Here is an 18,984-nt window from a genome sequence, read left to right on the forward strand (position 1 = left end):
GGCTACATAAAACCTATGTCATCTGGTCATTTATAAGGTCTGTGGATTAAATTTTTACTGTAAGACTTACAACTGGCTTCCTTAAAAGAACTCCTCCTCACAAAAATGAATAGAACCTAAAGAAATATCAAAGAAATGAGTTTCTTTAAGCTCAGTATAGGAAAAGGTAACTCATTTCACACAGAATAGAAGGACAGCCTCAAAGAGCCAAGCCCAGCCTTTTCATTGCTGGAAAGCCACAACTTATTATTACAAAGCCATAAGCCCAAGGCACCAACTACGGAGGTGCCCACAGTCCATGGTACATCCTTCCCTCCGGACGGCAGGGGACTGGCGCCAGGAACCGAGAGGACACCAAAGTCTGAGGATACACAGGTCCCTTAGATAAAATGGCACAGTATTTGCATACAAACTATGCACATCCTCTCATACATTTAAAATCATCTCTAGATTGCTTGTGGGCTTCTCTGGTGCCTCAGCTCGTAAAGAAGCCACCTGTAATGCAGGAGACCTGGGTTCAGTCCCTGGATCAGGAAGATCCACTGAAGAAGGAAACGGCAACCTACTCCAGTATTCTTGCCTGGAGAATCCCAAGGACGGAGAGGCCTGGCAAGCTACAGTCCACGGGGTCTCAAAAGTTGGACACAACTCAGAGACTAACCCACCACCACTAGATTATTTACAATACCTGATATCAATACAATGTAAATAGTTGCCAGTGCACAGCAAATTCAAGTTCTATTGTTTGGAAACTTTGGAATTTTATTCCCAAAGTCTTTCCATTTGCAGTTCGATTCAATCCATCAAAGTGGAACCTGCAGACACAAAGGGCCAACTACCTACCCTGAACAAGGCAAAGGGAATTTGCGAAAAGAGGAAATAATCCCAGGCTTGCAGATGAAGTCTTTCTTGGAGAGTAGCAGTTTAAGGGTCCCACTCAAGGTACTTCCCCCCTACATATTTCTTAACCAAGGCTGCCTCTAGCAAACATGGTGTTGAACATGTGACTTTTCAGGCTTGCGGGTTTGACCCTCAATTTAAAAGTTCTGCCTCTATATGGCCACTACTTACTACAACTATGCTAGCACCATACAGAACAAGTTATTCTCTTTTCCAAATGAAGCTCTTTGAATATCTGGAGACAGCAACCACGTCCTTCAGAAACTGTCCAGCTAACAGACACCTTTAGCTTTACTCAGGAAGACACAGCTTTCAGATGCATCACAGTAACTGTGAATCAGAATTTTCTGCATTAAGTAGGTGTCCTCGTGTTTATAACTCATATGTAAGAAATCACAGCAGCTATACTGGCTTCTCTGGTGGACAGCTTGTTTGCTAGGAAACGTGGCTAGGTAAATTGGTAATCACGCACTGGACTTTATGTGACATCCAAAGAGAAATGAGTACAGATTCCTAAAGCAGAAACAGACACATACACAACAATGGATCAACTCCAGTCCCATCTAAAAATTACCCTGAAATTTAACACCCGTCCTTCTACAGGAAATAGTTTTCTTATAGTACAAATTCCTAGAAAGTAACAGATAAAGAGAACATAGAATGACAACAGGATCCAAATATTTGGGATAGAAACTAAAACGCCTGTGTGTGTGCACGCGCATATGCACACATATATTTAAACCACTACCCAATTCTCTGTCCACATCACTAGAGGACATAGTCTCAACTGAAACCTTCATAAAAACTAAGCAAAGCTATTTTCAACATAACACAGATGCAAACTGAGTCAAAAGATCAAAGCTTGATTCTAAACTGATTATGGTTTCTAACTTTAAATATTCAATATGGGATATTAGGTTCAAAGCCTATTTTTTACTGAGAATACTGTACTTCAGCATATCTTAATTATAACATATAGTTCTCATTTGTACATTTCTCATTTTCATTGGTTCAGGTTTGTGGTATTTTCTAGTATAATACAAATTGCTATAGTAGAGAGAAGAGTATCTCTTTTGAAAAAATGTTAAAAATTTCCATTTAACTTACCTTCTAAATTTATACTACCTACTCACTAATATTTTTGCATTACTTAAAATTCATTACCTTGTGTATTGAGGGTTCACATAACTATACTGGCTGCCTTCATGCTAAATCTCCCTCCCCCGTGTCTATGAGTCACAGACTTTATTTTCAAAGTTTTTTCTTTTTTCCTCTCTGGGTGTAACCAACAATCACTAAGTCTAAGCTATGGCTGCTGCTGCTAAGTCGCTTCAGTCGTGTCCGACTCTGTGTGACCCCACAGACAGCAGCCCACTAGGCTCCTCTGTCCCTGGGATTCTCTAGGCAAGAACACTGGAGCAGGTTGCCATTTCCTTCTCCAATGCATGAAAGTGAAAAGTGAAAGTGAAGTCACTCAGTTGTGCCCAACTCTTAGCGACCCCATGGACTGCAGCCTACCAGGCTCCTCCATCCATGGGATTTTCCAGCCAGGAGTACTGGAGTGGGGTGCCATTGCTATGGCTAACCTGAGCTTTTTTTTCAATCCTCTTTTACTTAATCTTCTAATAGATCCTTTGGGCTGGAAAACAAGTCAACCCAAGCTTGGCAGAATTTCAGGTAGAACAGAAATGGAAGGGATAAAGGAAGGATCTCAAGGTTGTATGAAATTAAATCTTTTAAAACATGAAAAAATAAGAAATATACTGGTAATGGAGAATTTAACAATAACAGAGGAAAATGAACTCTTTTTACTTCCTGCTTTTTCTACCCTGAACATTTCTGAACCAAATCATTTTCAAGAGCATGTCCATCAGCAGATGAATGGATAAGAAAGCTGTGGTACATATACACAATGGAGTATTACTCAGCCATTAAAAAGAATACATTTGAATCAGTTCTAATGAGGTGGATGAAACTGGAGCCTATTATACAGAGTGAAGTAAGCCAGAAGGAAAAACACCAATACAGTATACTAACGCATATATATGGAATTTAGAAAGATGGTAACAATAACCCTGTGTACGAGACAGCAAAAGAGACACTGATGTATAGAACAGTCTTATGGACTCTGTGGGAGAGGGAGAGGGTGGGAAGATTTGGGAGAATGGCATTGAAACATGTAAAATATCATGTAAGAAACGAGTTGCCAGTCCAGGTTCGATACACGATACTGGATGCTTGGGGCTAGTGCACTGGGACGACCCAGAGGGATGGTATGGGGAGGGAGGAGGGAGGAGGGTTCAGGATGGGGAACACATGTATACCTGTGGCAGATTCATTTTGATATTTGGCAAAACTAATACAATCATGTAAAGTTTAAAAATAAAATAAAATTTAAAAAAAAAAGAAAAAAAAGAGTATATATGAAGAATTTCTGTCATGAGGAGCTGTTTTTTAATATACGATGTTGATTTCCAGGAAGATAAAAAGGAAGTGGTGATAAGATGTCTGCTTATTAATATTAACTTTCCCATACACCATGTAAGAGAATTTTGAAAAAGGGAAACTACAAATCAGCCTTTGTTCAAAAGATATTAAAAAACATTATAAACTGCAACTATTAAAATACTCTGATATTGCAAGGGAATACAGATTAAATGGGACAGAATGGAGTGCAAAAATAGATTTATTTATATGAGAGGCATTCATCATGATAGCTCGGTTATGAAGCAATATTTCAAACATCAGACCTAAAAATAAAGTATTGATGGATTAAAATACCAATTAAAAAAGAAACAAAACTTTTAAACGCATTAGTGAATATTTGCATCATCTTGGAAAAGGAAAGAAGACATAAAATTCAGGAGCTATACTCAGAAGTCATAAACTCACAATCCATGTCATACTTGAATATATAAAAATGTAAAACTTCTTTATTCAAAAAATGCAAGTTGATAGATGGGGGAAAATATTACAAACAAAAACAGCAAAGTGCTAATATTAACCTTTATTGGGCTCCTAGAAATCAATGAAAAACAACCAAATAGGCCAGTAGAAAAAGGACAAAGAGTACCCACCAGCATTTCTCAGAAGAAATGGAAAACAAACATAAAAAGAATAGAATTACACCTGCTATTGCTAAAATGTGATGAAATATCACTTGTCAATTTTCAGACTGAAAAAAAGGCTGACAAAACAGACAATTGTGATGGCACAGATAAAGGGCACTTTCACCACTGCTAAGTGAAAACAGAGCTTTTTCAGAAGACAGCTAGACAGGAGTGATCAAAATTTAAAGTAAACTTGCTATATGACCTATCCACTCCATACCTAAGATCTACCTGCATAAATACTCTTGGCAAACTTACCAAGTTTTATGTAAAAGGATGTTCACTAAAGTATCAAATAGTGATGGTCATAAAAAATGAATAGCTTTATATGAATCTACCCGAAACACTCGCCAAGTCTAATGTTAAGGCAAAGAATAAGGTCTTGAATGATACCTGTGTCATAAAATCATTTACATTTAAATATACTTTTCTCCCAGATGGGCAGCAGTGTTTTTTCCAGTTCAGTTCAGTCTCTCCACTGTGTCCGACTCTTTGCAACCCCATGGACTGCAGCACGCCAGGCTTCCCTGTCCATCACTAACTCCCCAAGCTTACTCAAACTCATGTCTGTTGACTCAGTGATGCCATCCAACCATCTCATCTTCTGTCGACCCCTTCTTCTCCCAGCTTCAATCTTTCCCATCATCAGAGTCTTTTCAAATGAGTCAGCTCTTCACATCAGGTGGCCAAACTACTGGAGTTTCAGCTTCAGCATCAGTCCTTCCAATGAATATTCAGGACTGATTTCCTTTAGGATGGACTGGTTGGATCTCCTTGCAGTCCAAGGGTCCAAAAGTCTCAATAGTCTTTTCCAACACCACAGTTCAAAATCATCAGTTCTTCAGTGCTCAGCTTTCTTTAGAGTCCAACTCTCACATCCATACATGACTACTGGAAAAAACATAGCTTTGACTAGACGAACCTTCATTGGCAAAGTAATGTCTCTGCTTTTTAATATACTGTCTGGGTTGGTAATAGCTTTTCTTCCAAGGAGCAACCGTCTTTTAATTTCATGGCTGCAGTCACCATCTGCAGTGATTTTTAGTTCAGTTCAGTCGCTGAGTCGCATCCAACTCTTTGCGACCCCATGAACCACAGCACGCCAGGCCTCCCTGTGCATCACCAATTCCTGGAGCCCACCCAAACCCATGTCCATAGAGTTGGTGATGCCATCCAACCATCTCATCCTCTGTCATCCCCTTCTGCTCCTGCCCTCAATCTTCCCCAGCATCAGGGTCTTTTCCAATAAGTCAACTCTTCGCATCAGGTAGCCAAAGTATTGGAGTTTCAGCTTCAACATCAGTCCTTCCAATGAACACCCAGAACTGATCTTTAAAATGGACTGGTTGGATGTCCTTGCAGTCCAAGGGAGTCTCAAGAGTCTTCTCCAACACCACAGTTCGAAAGCATCAATTTTTCGGCGCTCAGCTTTCTTTATAGTCCAACACTCACATCCATACATGACCACTGGAAAAACCATAGTCCTGACTAGACAGACCTTTGTTGGCAAAGGAATGTCTCTGCTTTTTAATATGCTGTCTAGGTTGGTCATAACCTTTCTTCCAAGGAGTAACTGTCTTTTAATTTCATGGATGCAATCACCATCTGCAGTGATTTTGGAGCCCAAGTAAAGTCAGCCACTGTTTCTACTGTTTCCCCATCTATTTGCCATGAAGTGATGGGACCGGATGCCCTGATCTTAGTTTTCTGAATGTTGAGCTTTAAGCCAACTTTTTCACTCTCCTCTTTCACTTTCATCAAGAGGCTCTTTAGTTCTTCTTCACTTTCTGCCGTAAGGGTGGTGTCATCTGAATATCTGAGGTTATTGATATTTCTCCCGGAAATCTTGATTCCAGATTGTGCTTCCTCTAGCCCAGCGTTTCTCATGATGTACTCTGCATATAAGTTAAATAAGCAAGGTGACAATATAAAGCCTTGACGTATTCCTTTTCCTATTTCGAACCAGTCTGTTGTTCCATGTCCAGTTCTAGCTGTTGCTTCCTGACCTGCAAACAGATTTCTCAGGAAGCAGGTAAGGTGGTGTAGTATTCCCATCTCTTTAAGAATTTTCCAGTTTTTTTTTTCTAAGCTCCACCCAAAAGAACAACCTCTTACACAGAAACACCAGCGTGCAGAGTGGAAGTTCCTGGCCATTCACTATGGTGAAGGAGGTGCTCTGAAGTTATTACTGCATTTGAAAACTTCCCATCCAACCTCACACTCCAGGCTGTCTTCTCCTATTCTCTTTCTCATTTCAATGGTCACCTTTCCCAGTTTCTTCCCTACCTTGCCAACTCAGTCACCTAACCACCTCTAACTTACACCTTTCCATTTCTAATATGCCCTACTCCAATCCATGACAGTGACTTAAAGCATGTCAAAGGCCTTATGCTGAGGATAAACACTGAATTTTACTCAAGACTAGAAAATATTCTCCAGGTACTAGGATCACCAGCCTTTAAATATAGAAGCAGATGCATAATAATGAACAAATAGTTTGTACAAGGGTATGGTCTTTACCATACTTGGGGAAAGCCAGGGCCATCAGCTGAGCCTGCTCAGTCCCTTCCAGGCCCTCACTGACATGCAGTGGGCAGGATTCTCACCTAAACTGCACACCTGACCACCCATGCATTCATGCATGCCCTCTGGGGGTTATTTTCATACAATGTCTGCTACAAATGATAATAAGCAAGACAAAATTAATTTTTAAAACAGAATATTTCCCTTTGTGGTTTTAAGAAGGCTACTGGTGTGCACTCAATCAAGCAGGTCAAGTGAGGTGAACTCAGAACCCTGGGCTCGGCTAGGCTGGTAAAGAGCAGACAGCAAAGGCCATATTCCACATAGGTTGAGCTCTGGAGGTGAGGAGGCGGCCTGAAGCTTTCAGGCACAGGCAAGAATCAGAGGCTAGAGGTTTGGGAGGCAAGGCCTTGTGCCTACAGGAGCCAGGGGGAAGAAAGCTCTGAAGAACAACAAGTGATGCTTTTGTTCTGGCAAGCACCAAGGTACAGGCTTTAGCTGATGGTTCTTCAGTTAATATTTGGGGGTTGGGGGAGTGGAGGAAGTACAAGCAAGTTGGGAGGGAGGTTCCTCTGTTAAAGTTCCTCAGAGGATAAAGGTTCATCACTGATTTGGCAGTAAGTGAGCTACATTTCAAATATGTAACTCAGAGCCTTTCAGAAAAGGGTTCAGAAAATTAAAACAGTGCAGTTATCTTCAAATGAAAGGTCTGAAGAGTTCTTAGATATCTTGGGCTGATAAACTCAGTGCAGAAGGAATACAACAGTAATTTTTCAGTGTATCACTGATCTCTAGTATGCTCATAAAGTCAAGAAAGAGAGTGCTCAGAATGGCAAAATTGATGCAACACATATTACAAATATAGATTTAGAGAAATCACTTCTCATATTACAACTACTATAACTAAGAACATTAAATCTTATTTGGGATAATCTTTTCACAAACCTTTATTCATTCAGAGAGTGTCTGCCGCATTCAAAGCACAATAAGGTCAGTAGGTGCTGTGTGTCAAGCATCTGTCTTCAAAGCTTACTGTCTAGTTATAGGACATACGGTGTTTACATTGGAAACTATACAATGTTATCTCAATATCCATCTAAGAAAAACAACTTAAATATGGTAAGCAATTTGCCATTAGCTAAACAAGCTTCAGAGAAACATCTCTATCTGTTGTTTCCCTCTTTCAGATTCAGTTCCTACATGTCCCTTAGTGTAAGCATGTAAACTGTAAACATGCTTTCTAGATCACAAAAACAGGTAATTCTGGATATATACTATCTTAAGTGAGCCACCAGCTACTTCACCTACAGCTCACTTGAAGAAGAGAAATTTGATGCAAAGTTTAAGGAAAAAGTGGTTGTGATGGAATAACTGAACAACTGTCTTTCAATCTACAACCTGGCACCTTCCTTAACTGTCAAACATTTTTTTATTATGTAAAATGTATGCTACATATTATGGTTTTAGAATCGAATCCATGATTTCTTTATGGGGAGACTTGTCCTGTTTTTTTTAAGGTTTAATAAAATATCACCTGAGCAAAGTCTGACTTGCAGAGTTTTTCAAACTGTTTGATTATGACGAAAAATATAATTTTTATATCAAAAAGATATACACATATACAGCTACTCACACACTCATGTATTATTTCATTAAATGACTCTTATTCTCATATTTTCTATTCTATTTTTGTGGCTATTGATGACCCAGTAAATTATTTCAAGACCCACAAAGCAGTCATGATTTGGGAACTGGGAAATCCAGAACTGGGAAATCACTGGATGAGATATTAATATAAAAGATGCCCAATGGAATTATTTTCAGAGAGGTTTGTGACCAGAATCCTTCATAGGCCTCTAGTGTTCATCCCTGGAAGGTTATGTAAAATGTCAGGAACAAAGGTCTTTTATTTGAATAGACGCAGCTCTGCCCCCCAAAGAGCTTGTTTATGAACTTGGTCAGGACAAAACCTCTCTGTACTCATTTCCGTCATCAAGCAAGTAGTACCAGTTCCAGGATCAAGATGGTTCAGGCCACCTAGACACGCCACCCACCACAGGAGGAGGAGAGCACTGTCCACTCCTCTCAGTTTGGCTTTGCATTAACTTTGATAGGGACAAATGGAGGTTGAAGAGTAACTAGTTTCTATTTCCTGTGGTTCTAAGACATCTGTCCAATAGTGATTTAAAAAGTTACAGAATATAGTTGGGTCCAGATAAACAATCTTAATTTTAGGTAGACCCTACAAAATTCATTTAACCTTGTAATAAGGTTAAGTGATTGTCACAGAGGATTAGGGAAAAGAAAAACTAATTCTGACCTACTGAGCTTATATAACTGGCAAAAAGACGTATCCATCTCTTTGCGACTCTATGGACTTGTAGCCTGCCAGGCTCCTCTGTCCTTGGGATTCTCCAGGCAAGAATACTGGAGAGGATTGTGATTCCCTTCTCCAGGGAATCTTCCAATCCAGGGATCAAACCCAGGTCTCCTGCTCTATAGGCAGATTCTCTGCCATCTGAGCCACCAGGGAAGTCCAAGATGACGGAACATGTAACTAAGATTTAGAAATAGAAATCACTCCTTCAGAACTTCCCTGATGGTCTAGTGGTTAAGAGTCTGCTTTCCAATGTAGGAACATGGGTTCAATCCCTGGTTGCAAAACTAATGACACAGGGCAATTAAACCCTTGCCACAACTAGAGAGAAAGCAGGGCGCTAGAACAAAAGATTCCACCTGCCACAACTAAGACAAGATGCAGCCAAAACTAAACAAACAAACGCGTATCTTTTAAAAGATGACTGCTAATCTGATAAAAAATAAAACCTATCTTAAAACAGAAAAAGAAGTCTCTCAATGCTCAACATTCCCCATCACTTATCACCCCTTATAAAAAAATCACTCCTTTGAAACTGCATGCCATACTGTCATAATCATAATGAAATATTCCCTTTTCATGCAAATCTATATGTAAAAGAATCAACTAAATAAATCAAATAGCTATAATAAAAATGCACAAGTTACATAATCAAAACCTCAAAGAATAATTCATTTAAAATAACCAACTTTGGTCATGTTACATGATGAAGACTGTTCTTTTAATGACCTTTTTTTCTGCTTTCCTTGCATATTTTTACTTTTTATTTTTGTAACTGGCCATTAGTGAATAATGATGGAAGAAAAGGTTGATTTGTTTCTTTCACCATAACTTTTGATAAATATTTTAGACATTTTCACGTAACCATACCAAATACATGCTAGGATCATAACACGGTGAGAAGCACACTGTCCACACACCAAATACATGCTAGGATCATAACACGGTGAGAAGCACACTGTCCACACACCAAATACATGCTAGGATCATAACACGGTGAGAAGCACACTGTCCACACACCAAATACATGCTAGGATCATAACACGGTGAGAAGCACACTGTCCACAGCAGAAGGACCGAATGTGCTTTCCACTTTGGAAATTACAGGCATCCTTGTTTCTATCCTTCCCAAGACATCATTACTACTTTCATATGATTTATGGCTAAAAGTATGAGAGATGGTACAAAGATCCTGTGCCAAATTCCCATATGGCATATAATACAAGCCAAACTATGAAAAACTTGTAAATGCGGGGAGATCAGATTCATCAAAGAAAGGAACAAGAGGGTTCCAGAAACTGAGCAGGAAACTAGCCAGATAATTTTTAATAGGCATGTAATTCCAAAGGAGCAGTAATGAATGTGGTCCTGCCTCTGAACATACAACGCTTGAGTTAAACATAAGGGCAGTCAGCAAGAAATTAGGCAGAGATGATCTGGTACACTATCAATCAACCCTATTTATTCTTTCATTAATCTGCCTTTTTTTTCTTTTTAGACTGAAGCTGAAATTGATATTATAACTTCTTAAATGATTTAAAAACAGATAAAATTATATGTTTGGAAAGCCCCAATAAATACTAAAATAACTAAATTACATGGGATATTGCAAATAAAAAGGTAAGAAGCTCTTTGAAAATATATATGTATGTTGTTTAATACCATCATGAAATATGTCAACCAAAATTAATAAGCAAGTGTTTACACATCACAAATTTAAACACACATTTCTAAGATGTTGACTGTCTTTGCACAGATTTCCTGAGTTCAGTTCAAACATTATTTACTATCTACAGAAAATAGATTAGATAAAACTAACATTCTGAAACAAGAACTAGAATAACGGTAAAGTGTAGGAAATGCAAACAAAATCAATAGAGGAAATAAGAGATTATAACTTGAGGGTTTTACTACAAAAGAGGGAAGCTAGAGAGATCCTGCTGAGAAGCTAGAGAGGTCATGCTGAGTTGATATGGCTCAAGCAGAAAATAAGAGAACATAAAGCTGGAAAAGGAAGCCGGGGTCATGGTGCAGAGAACCCCAAGTGACAGGGAAAAGAAGACAGACTGTACGTAAGTGCTGGAAATCTACTTACAATATTAAGAGTACAAGAGTGATAGAGCTGTGATTCGAACAATTTATCTAGTTGTCTGAATAAGTAAGAAGTGATTAAATATCAAGAAGCTGAATGAAATGGCTATTAAAGTGATGAAAATGAGACATGACCAGGACGTGAAAATGGTAAAGCAATGATTATGAAGATGGTCAGACAATGGAGAGGGCAGAATCTTTAAGAATTAGCTACTAATTCTAAAAAAGGGTTAAAATTAAATAAAGAGATAGGGATAAATACAGGATTTTGTCATTAATAGAAATTAACAGACGCTTCCAAAAGTGAAGTTATCTGTGTGTGTGTTAGTCACTCAGTCGTGTCAGATTCTTTGCAACCCTATGGAATACAGCCCACTTAGGCTCCTCTTTCCATGGAATTCTCCAGGCAAGAATACTGGAGTGGGCTGTCAGTTCCTTCCTGCCATTTCCTTCTCCAGGGGAATCTTCCCAACCCAGGGATTGAACCCAGGTCTCCTGCATTAAAGGCAGATTCTTAACCACTGAACCACCAGGGAAACCATTATCTGGAGCATGCTAAATTCATTAGGTCAAAAAGATGCCCAGTTATATATCAAACAAGTAGTGGCAAGCGCGAGCCTAAAGCATGAGATTAACAAAATAAATCATTTGGAATTCATAAGTACGGAGTTTGCAGCATAATTCATGGATGTACTTGACATAGAGGACACAGAATAAGCCTACAGCCAAAGCATCCAGGATAATCCTTTGGGAACTCAGAGACCAAAGAAGCGTTCAGAGAAATTGGCAGAAGACCTAGCAAAGTTGCTAAAATGCCACCACAGACAAAGAGGATTTCCAAATGGTAATATGAACAAGAGTGTCAAACTTTAAAGAAAGAAGGAAGAGAAGATTTTGCAATTATTACAATGCTGGAAAACACTGGGTAACACGTTGCCTGTTAGGAGAATCGTTTCAGAAGAGAATTTAGACAGATACAAAGCCACAGTGGGGATGGCCCGAGTGGTTAGAAAGCAGAAGCAAGATATTCTCCAATTATTTCGTATGTACAGTCTCAGATATGCCTCAGACAGTCAAAACTTCTTTAAAAGATAAACAACTGACAACTGTATCGGCCAACCAGCAAAGACATTTATAACATTAACAAGCTTTTACCTTCTTGTGATTCTTGTAAACATTTCTGTGAGCAAACCCCTTTCCACAGAGCTTGCACTTGTAAGGTTTATCTTCACTGTGTATCACTTTGTGGGCACCCACTTGGTCAAGCCTCTTGAAAGATTTATTACAAATCTCACAATTATAGGGTCGTTTTTCTGTAAAAAAAAAAAAAAATGAGTGGAGACAATCTCATATCTATACGGGTAAAGGATAAAAAGGGAAACAGCCTTCCTTGCCTTATTAATTCTTATAGACAAGTCAACAAAAATATCATTCAAACAACTGGAAAAAAGTCTGTTACCCAATCCGTTAGATATATGAGCCAACTCAAAACTCACGGAACATGAGCTTGCTCTTTTACTGACATATTCTGCCAACTAAATGTATAAAGTAGCTTAGGTATAAAGATGAAGTTTTAATTCAAGGAAGAAATTCTACTTCCAGATGAAAACCCTGCTGATTGGTATGAGCTGAGGTCAGGGTCACAACTCCGAACGTGAAGGGCGAGTGGTCTGACAGAGATGGAGGTGAAGGACAGACCTGCCTCCTGCACGGCCAAGGGTCCCATGAGGCCAAGCTTCCAACCTCAGCAGGAATTACACACTTAGGTTGCTGTGTAAAACCCGTATGTATACAATATCCATGTAATGTTGAAAACTAGATTTTTCAAGCAAAGCATATCTGAAGGCCACCGGTTTTTGATCTTCTATTTTCATTTGCCAAAAATATCTGTATCTGTTTCCAGATAAAGTGGCCATTCAAATACATCCTGACTTCAGTGGCCTCAAAGAACAGACATTCTAAACTTCAGAGACTTCATTAAGCAAAAGTTACTTTCAGAGCTGGATGTTTTTAAGTCTGTATAACAGACCTGTCATTCAAACATGCTTAAAATGAAATTACAGCTTTGAAAACTTAAGATTCTCAAAATGTATTTGTTAATTTCTCATTAACATTTACTAGTACCTAGGTTACAACATGAATGTACCTAGAAATGTTGGGACTCTAATTATTGAATCCCTGCTAAATGTCAGACACTCTGCTGGGTACATAGGTACGTAGATGACCTCATTTAACCTTCACAGCAATTCTGAAAGGTAGGATATCTTTACACAGATGAAGAACATGGAAACTAAGGCTCAAGGAGGATCTGTTGCTGTTGTTCAGTTGCTCAGTGGCGTCCGACTCTTTGTGACCCCATGGAGTGCAGCACGCCAGGCTTCCCTGTCCTTCACCATCTCCCAGAGCTTGGTCAAACTCATGTTCATTGAGTTGGTGATGCTATCCAACCATCTCATCCTCTGTCATTCCCTTCTCCTCCCACCTTCAAGCTTTCCCAGAATCAGGGTCTTTTCCAGTGAGTCAGCTCTTTGCATTAGGTGGGCAAAGTATTGGAGCTTCAGCTTCAGTCGTAGGAGTACATAACAAATTAAATGATAAATCTGAAGATTTTTTATTACATTTAGTCCAACCACATTTGCTTCAGAAATAAACTAAGGTCTAGAGAAGTTAAGTAATTTGTTCAGAATTACGTGGTCAGTCAGTGGCCAAGCCAGAACTAATAGCCAGGTCTCCTGATCACCCACCTCTCAGAGCTCCTAAAGATAACAAGGTGAAGCTTTTGTACTGATGTCAGTATAAATGGAAAAATATGTGTTTTACCTGAGTGGGTGATCATATGACGCTTTAGCTGATTAGCTGAAATGAATTTCTTCATACATTCTTGACAATCAAATATTTCATGAATCTGCCAAAGGGTAAATTAACAGTTAACCGGCTGAGCCACAAAACTGTATAGGATTCAAGTATAAACATGTGGACAGTTGCCATTAAAATATCTAAACTACGCATTATAATTTAGCCCTGATTTGTTCACATTATCCTATATAAGAAACTGAAAAATGCAATAGATGGGGAAACAGTGGAAATAGTGTCAGACTTTATTTTTTTGAGCTCCAAAATCACTGCAGATGGTAATTGCAGCCATGAAATTAAAAGATGCTTACTCTTTGGAAGGAAAAGTTATGACCAACCTAGACAGCATATTAAAAAGCAGGGACATTACTTTGCCAACAAAGGTCCGTCTAGTCAAGGCTATGGTTTTTCCAGTGGTCATGTATGGATGTGAGAGTTGGACTGTGAAGAAAGCTGAGCACCGAAGAATTGATGATTTTGAACTGTGGTGTTGGAGAAGACTCTTGAGAGTCCCTTGGACTGCAAGGAGATCCAACCAGTCCATCCTAAAGGAGATCAGTCCTGGGTGTTCACTGGAAGGAATGATGCTGAAGCTGAAACTCCAATAGTTTGGCCACCTCATGCAAAGAGTTGACTCATTGGAAAAGACCCTGATGCTGGGAGGGATTGGGGGCAGGAGGAGAAGGGGACGACAGAGGATAAGACGGCTGGATGGCATCCCTGACTCGATGTACATGAGTTTGAGTAGACTCCAGGAGTTGGTGATGGACAGGGAGGCCTGGCGTGCTGAGGTTCATGGGGTCGCAAAGAGTTGGATGCAACTCAGCGACTGAACTGAACTGAATGAACATAAGTTACCTAGTAGAACATGATCATTAAAAAATGTAAAACTGTATGATATTTAAATATGTAAAACAGATGACCTATTTTTGAAGTACATAAAAAGTTTATACTCTGTAAAAAATTATACCTAATATATATTAAGTTTGTTATACACAAATTTAGACTTGGAAATATGCCAAAATTTAGCATGTTTGGAATGGATATGCAAATGGAATGGAAAAACTTGCCATTAAAAATATTCCCTTTCCAGTAGTCAACACGACTTAAAACTTAAAACGTATGTAGTAAAGATCTAAATATTAATTACCATGAAAGACAAAAATATGATTCTGAAAACTCTGAGTGTAGCTCACAATATTCCCACAGGACAGTAGGCTAAAAATCTTCAAGTTTTATTAGTTTTTATGAGTTTCATCAAAAATATATATATATAAGGGCTATAACTTTAGCAATCAGCCAGCTAAATAAAGGTTACAACTAAGTTCAGCTCTTTCTCTCCCAGATACTAAATTAGAGAAACTGGATAGGCAGTATGAAAAGAAGTTTAGTTTGTTATCATAACTATGTAAAAAGAGCAATGTGCTGCCTAATATTAGAACTGTTGATCATCCCAATGAAGAAGAGCATCCTAGTGTTTTGCTGAAGACTGAAAAATCGTCTCGGTGAAGTCGTGCTTTTGTTTCAAACTCATTCAAGGTAGAGCTCACAAAACTAAACCCCATACAAGCACTGGCCATTCTACAGGACACCAAGATATTATGGCTATCCTTGCATAATATCTAAGGGCCACTACAGAGTAAAAGTCAAGGGAGAAGACCCTGAACTGGTACAGCAATGAATAAAGAGAGGAGGACTGGAAAACAGCTCCCCTGACCTAAGTGACCACAGAAGAACTCAAGACAGGGACACGCAGACGACGACACCGGGAAGGGAAACAGAAGCTGGTGCAAGGCTGACAGATCCCTAGTCTGCGGTGTGAGTCTCAATCCTATACCCAACCACACGGCGGTCTGAGGCTGCCATCAGCCTTCTGCTTCTGTCAGGTCTGATTCTTGGCGAGTCAGTGAACAAAAATGGGAAAAGCAGGGAAAAGATGAACAAGACAGAGCAGAATGAAGTCATTCCACTGGACTCTGACGTAGATCCTTGCTTATATGCGGTGGCTTCTAACCTTGAAGGGAGATGTACAGGGTTCAAAGAGTCCTATGGTTCCTCAGAAAACAGGGTGCGCTGTACACAAGTACTGAGAAGGCAAGGACGACACAGTACAGAAGGAAGCCTTCAGTCTAAGAAATTTTAAAGGGTACATCTTCAACCATCAAAGATCCTCACAGCATGATATGAAGTGTAATGTTTATTTAAAGATAGTAAGAACAGATTCATATTCTTAAACTCTGTAACATATATCTTTTACAATAACAAGCTATAAACTCATGACATGCCTTCTGAGACATACATAAGTGAAAATATGTTTATTTTTATTTTCAATGTTCTATTTATATTAGTATATACAAATTTAAAATTATTTATCCATACAAAAATGGTAGCTGCTGCTGCTGCTAAGTCACTTCAGTCGTGTCCGACTCTATGCGACCCCATAGACAGCAGCCCACCAGGCTCCCCTGTTCCTGGGATTCTCCAGGCAAGAACACTGGAGTGGGTTGCCATTTCCTCCTTCAATTCATGAAAGTGAAAAAATAAAGTGAAGTCACTTAGTCGTGTCCGACTCCTAGCGACCCCATGGACTGCACCCTACGAGGCTCTTCCGTCCATGGGATTTTCCAGGCAAGAGTACTGGAGTGGGGTGCCACTGCCTTCTCCTATGGCAGCTGTTAAACTACTACAAAATATACTGGTTTACTTAACTCTCATGGCTTTCATGGAGAAGGAAATGGCAACCCACTCCAGTATTCTTGCCCAGAAAATTTGATGGACAGTGGGCTACAGTCCATGGGGTTGCAAGGGGTTGGACAGGACTGCGTGACTGAGCACACACAGCTTTCAAAACATGAAACATTTTTAAGGGTTGAACTGAACTTTGATATTTCTAGAATTATAAAATACAATATTCACATGAAAACACTTTTGTGTTGACTCTCTTATTCATAGTGGAAAACTCAACCAAAGCGATTTTCAAAACTCCTATAAAAGTTTAATAAAACAGATTTAAAGTGACAATGATACTAATTATGCCTAATGCTAAGTAAAGCATTTTATAATATGTTTATAGCTTACTAAATTGATATGAAGAATAACAACCATAATCTGATGTCCCAAATTAAATAAGTTCCAAGAAGGATCATACTATATCTTATTGTAATATAGGACAGCACATAGTAATATAAAGAATTAGTCTCGTCGTTTTTCAGTCAAAGTTGTGTCCAGTGTTTTGTGATCCCATGAACTGTAGCACACCAGGCTTCCCTGTCCTTCACTATCTCCCCGAGTTTGCTAAAACTCATGTCCATTGAGTCAGTTTTGCCATCCAACCATCTCCTCCACTGTCACCCTCTTCTCCTCTTGCCCTCAATCTATCCAGTATCCAAGTCTTTTCCAGTGAGTCAGCTCTCGGCATCAGGTGGGGAAAGTATTAGACTTTCAGACACAAAGTCAGTTATTCCAAGAGTCAAGGGTGATTTCTTCCATGACTGAAAGGTCTGATCTCCTTGCAGTCCAAGGGACTCTCAAGAGTCTTCTCCAGCACCACAGTTTGAAAGCATCAATTCTTCGATGCTCAGTCTTCTTTACTGTCCAATACTCTCATTTGTACATGAATACTGGAAAAACCATAGATATGACTACAAGGACCTTTGTCAGCAAAGTGATGTCGCCCCCATTTTAATATGCTATGTTTGCTGAAATCAGACTGGTTATATTCTTTGCAGTCAAAGAAGGAGAAGCTCTATACAATCAGCAAAAACAAGACTGGGAGCCGACTGTGGCTCAGATCATGAACTCCTGACTGACAAATTCAGAATTAAATTGAAGAAAGTAGGGAAAACCATTAGACCATTCAGGTATGACCTAAATCAAATCCCTTATGATAATACAGTGGAAGTGACAAATAGATTCAAGGGATTAGTTAGATTTGATAGACAAAGTGCCTGATGAACTATGGACAGAGGTTCGTGACCCTGTACAGGATACAGGGATCAGGACCATCCCCAAGGAAAAGAAATGCAAAAAGGCAAAATGGTAGTCTGAGGAAGCCTTACAAATAGCTGAGAAAAGAAGAGAAGTGAAAGGCAGAGGAGAAAAGGAAAGATATACCCATTTGAATGCAGAGTTCCAAACAACAACGGTAAGAAAGCCTTCCTCAGTGATCCATGCAAAAAAATAAAGGAAAACAACAGACTGGAAAACACTAGGGATCTCTTCAAGAAAATTAGAGATACCGAGGGAACATTTCATGCAAAGATGGGCTCGATAAAGGACAGAAATGGTATGGACCTAACAGAAGCAGAAGATATGAAGAAGAAGTGGCAAGACTACACAGAAGAACTGTACAAAAAAGATCTTCATGACACAGATAATAACAATGGTGTGATCGATCACTCACCTAGAGCCAGATATCCTGGACTGCGAAGTCAAGTGGGCCTTAGGAAGCATCACTATGAACAAAGCTATGGAGGTGATGGAATTCCAGTTGAGATATTTCAAATCCTAAAAGATGATGCTGTGAAAGTGCTGCACTCAATACACCATCAAATTTGGACAATTCAGCAGTGGCCACAGGACTGGAAAAGGTCAGTTTTCACTCCCATTCCCAAGAAAGGCAATGTTCAAATCCCCAAAGAATGTTCAAATTACCACAAATTGCACTCATCTCACACCTAGGACAGTAATGCTCAAAATTCTCCAAGCCAGGCTTCAACAATACATGAACCATGAACTTCCAGATGTTCAAGCTGGATTTAGAAAAGGCAGAGGAACCAGAGATCAAATTGCCAGCATTCACTGAATCACCAAAAAAGCAAGAGAGTTCCAGAAAAACATCTGCTTTATTGATTATGCCAAAGCCTTTGACTGTGTGAATCACCACAAGCTGTGGAAAATTCTTAAAGAGATGGGAATGCCAGACCACCTTACCTGTCTCCTGAGAAACCTATATGCAGGTCAGGAAGCAACAGTTACAATTGGACATGGAACAACAGAATGGTTCCAAATAGGAAAAGGAGTACGTCAAGGCTGTATATTGTCACCCTGCTTATTTAACTTATATGCAGAGTACATCATGAGAAATGCTGGGCTGGATGAAGAACAAGCTGGAATCAAGATTGCTATGAG

The 18,984-nt window shown here is 39.3% G+C and overlaps 1 protein-coding gene across 8 annotated transcripts in view; it reads right to left on the reverse strand.

The window, feature by feature from the left end:
- PRDM5 (PR domain containing 5) overlaps positions 1–18,984 on the reverse strand; it is a 253,905-nt gene that overhangs the window by 111,898 nt on the left and 123,023 nt on the right. For all 8 annotated transcript variants that reach the window (XM_010858316.1, XM_010858313.1, XM_010858314.1 and 5 more), the window contains 2 exons: positions 13,822–13,906; positions 12,157–12,314 (listed from right to left, as the gene is read on the reverse strand). In XM_010858316.1, coding sequence (XP_010856618.1) covers positions 12,157–12,314; positions 13,822–13,906 — 243 coding nt within the window. The remainder of the gene's footprint in view (positions 1–12,156; positions 12,315–13,821; positions 13,907–18,984) is intronic.

The sequence above is a fragment of the Bison bison genome, unplaced genomic scaffold (genome assembly GCF_000754665.1).
Source record: "Bison bison bison isolate TAMUID 2011002044 unplaced genomic scaffold, Bison_UMD1.0 scf7180017864385, whole genome shotgun sequence".
Classification (NCBI taxonomy): domain Eukaryota; kingdom Metazoa; phylum Chordata; class Mammalia; order Artiodactyla; family Bovidae; genus Bison; species Bison bison.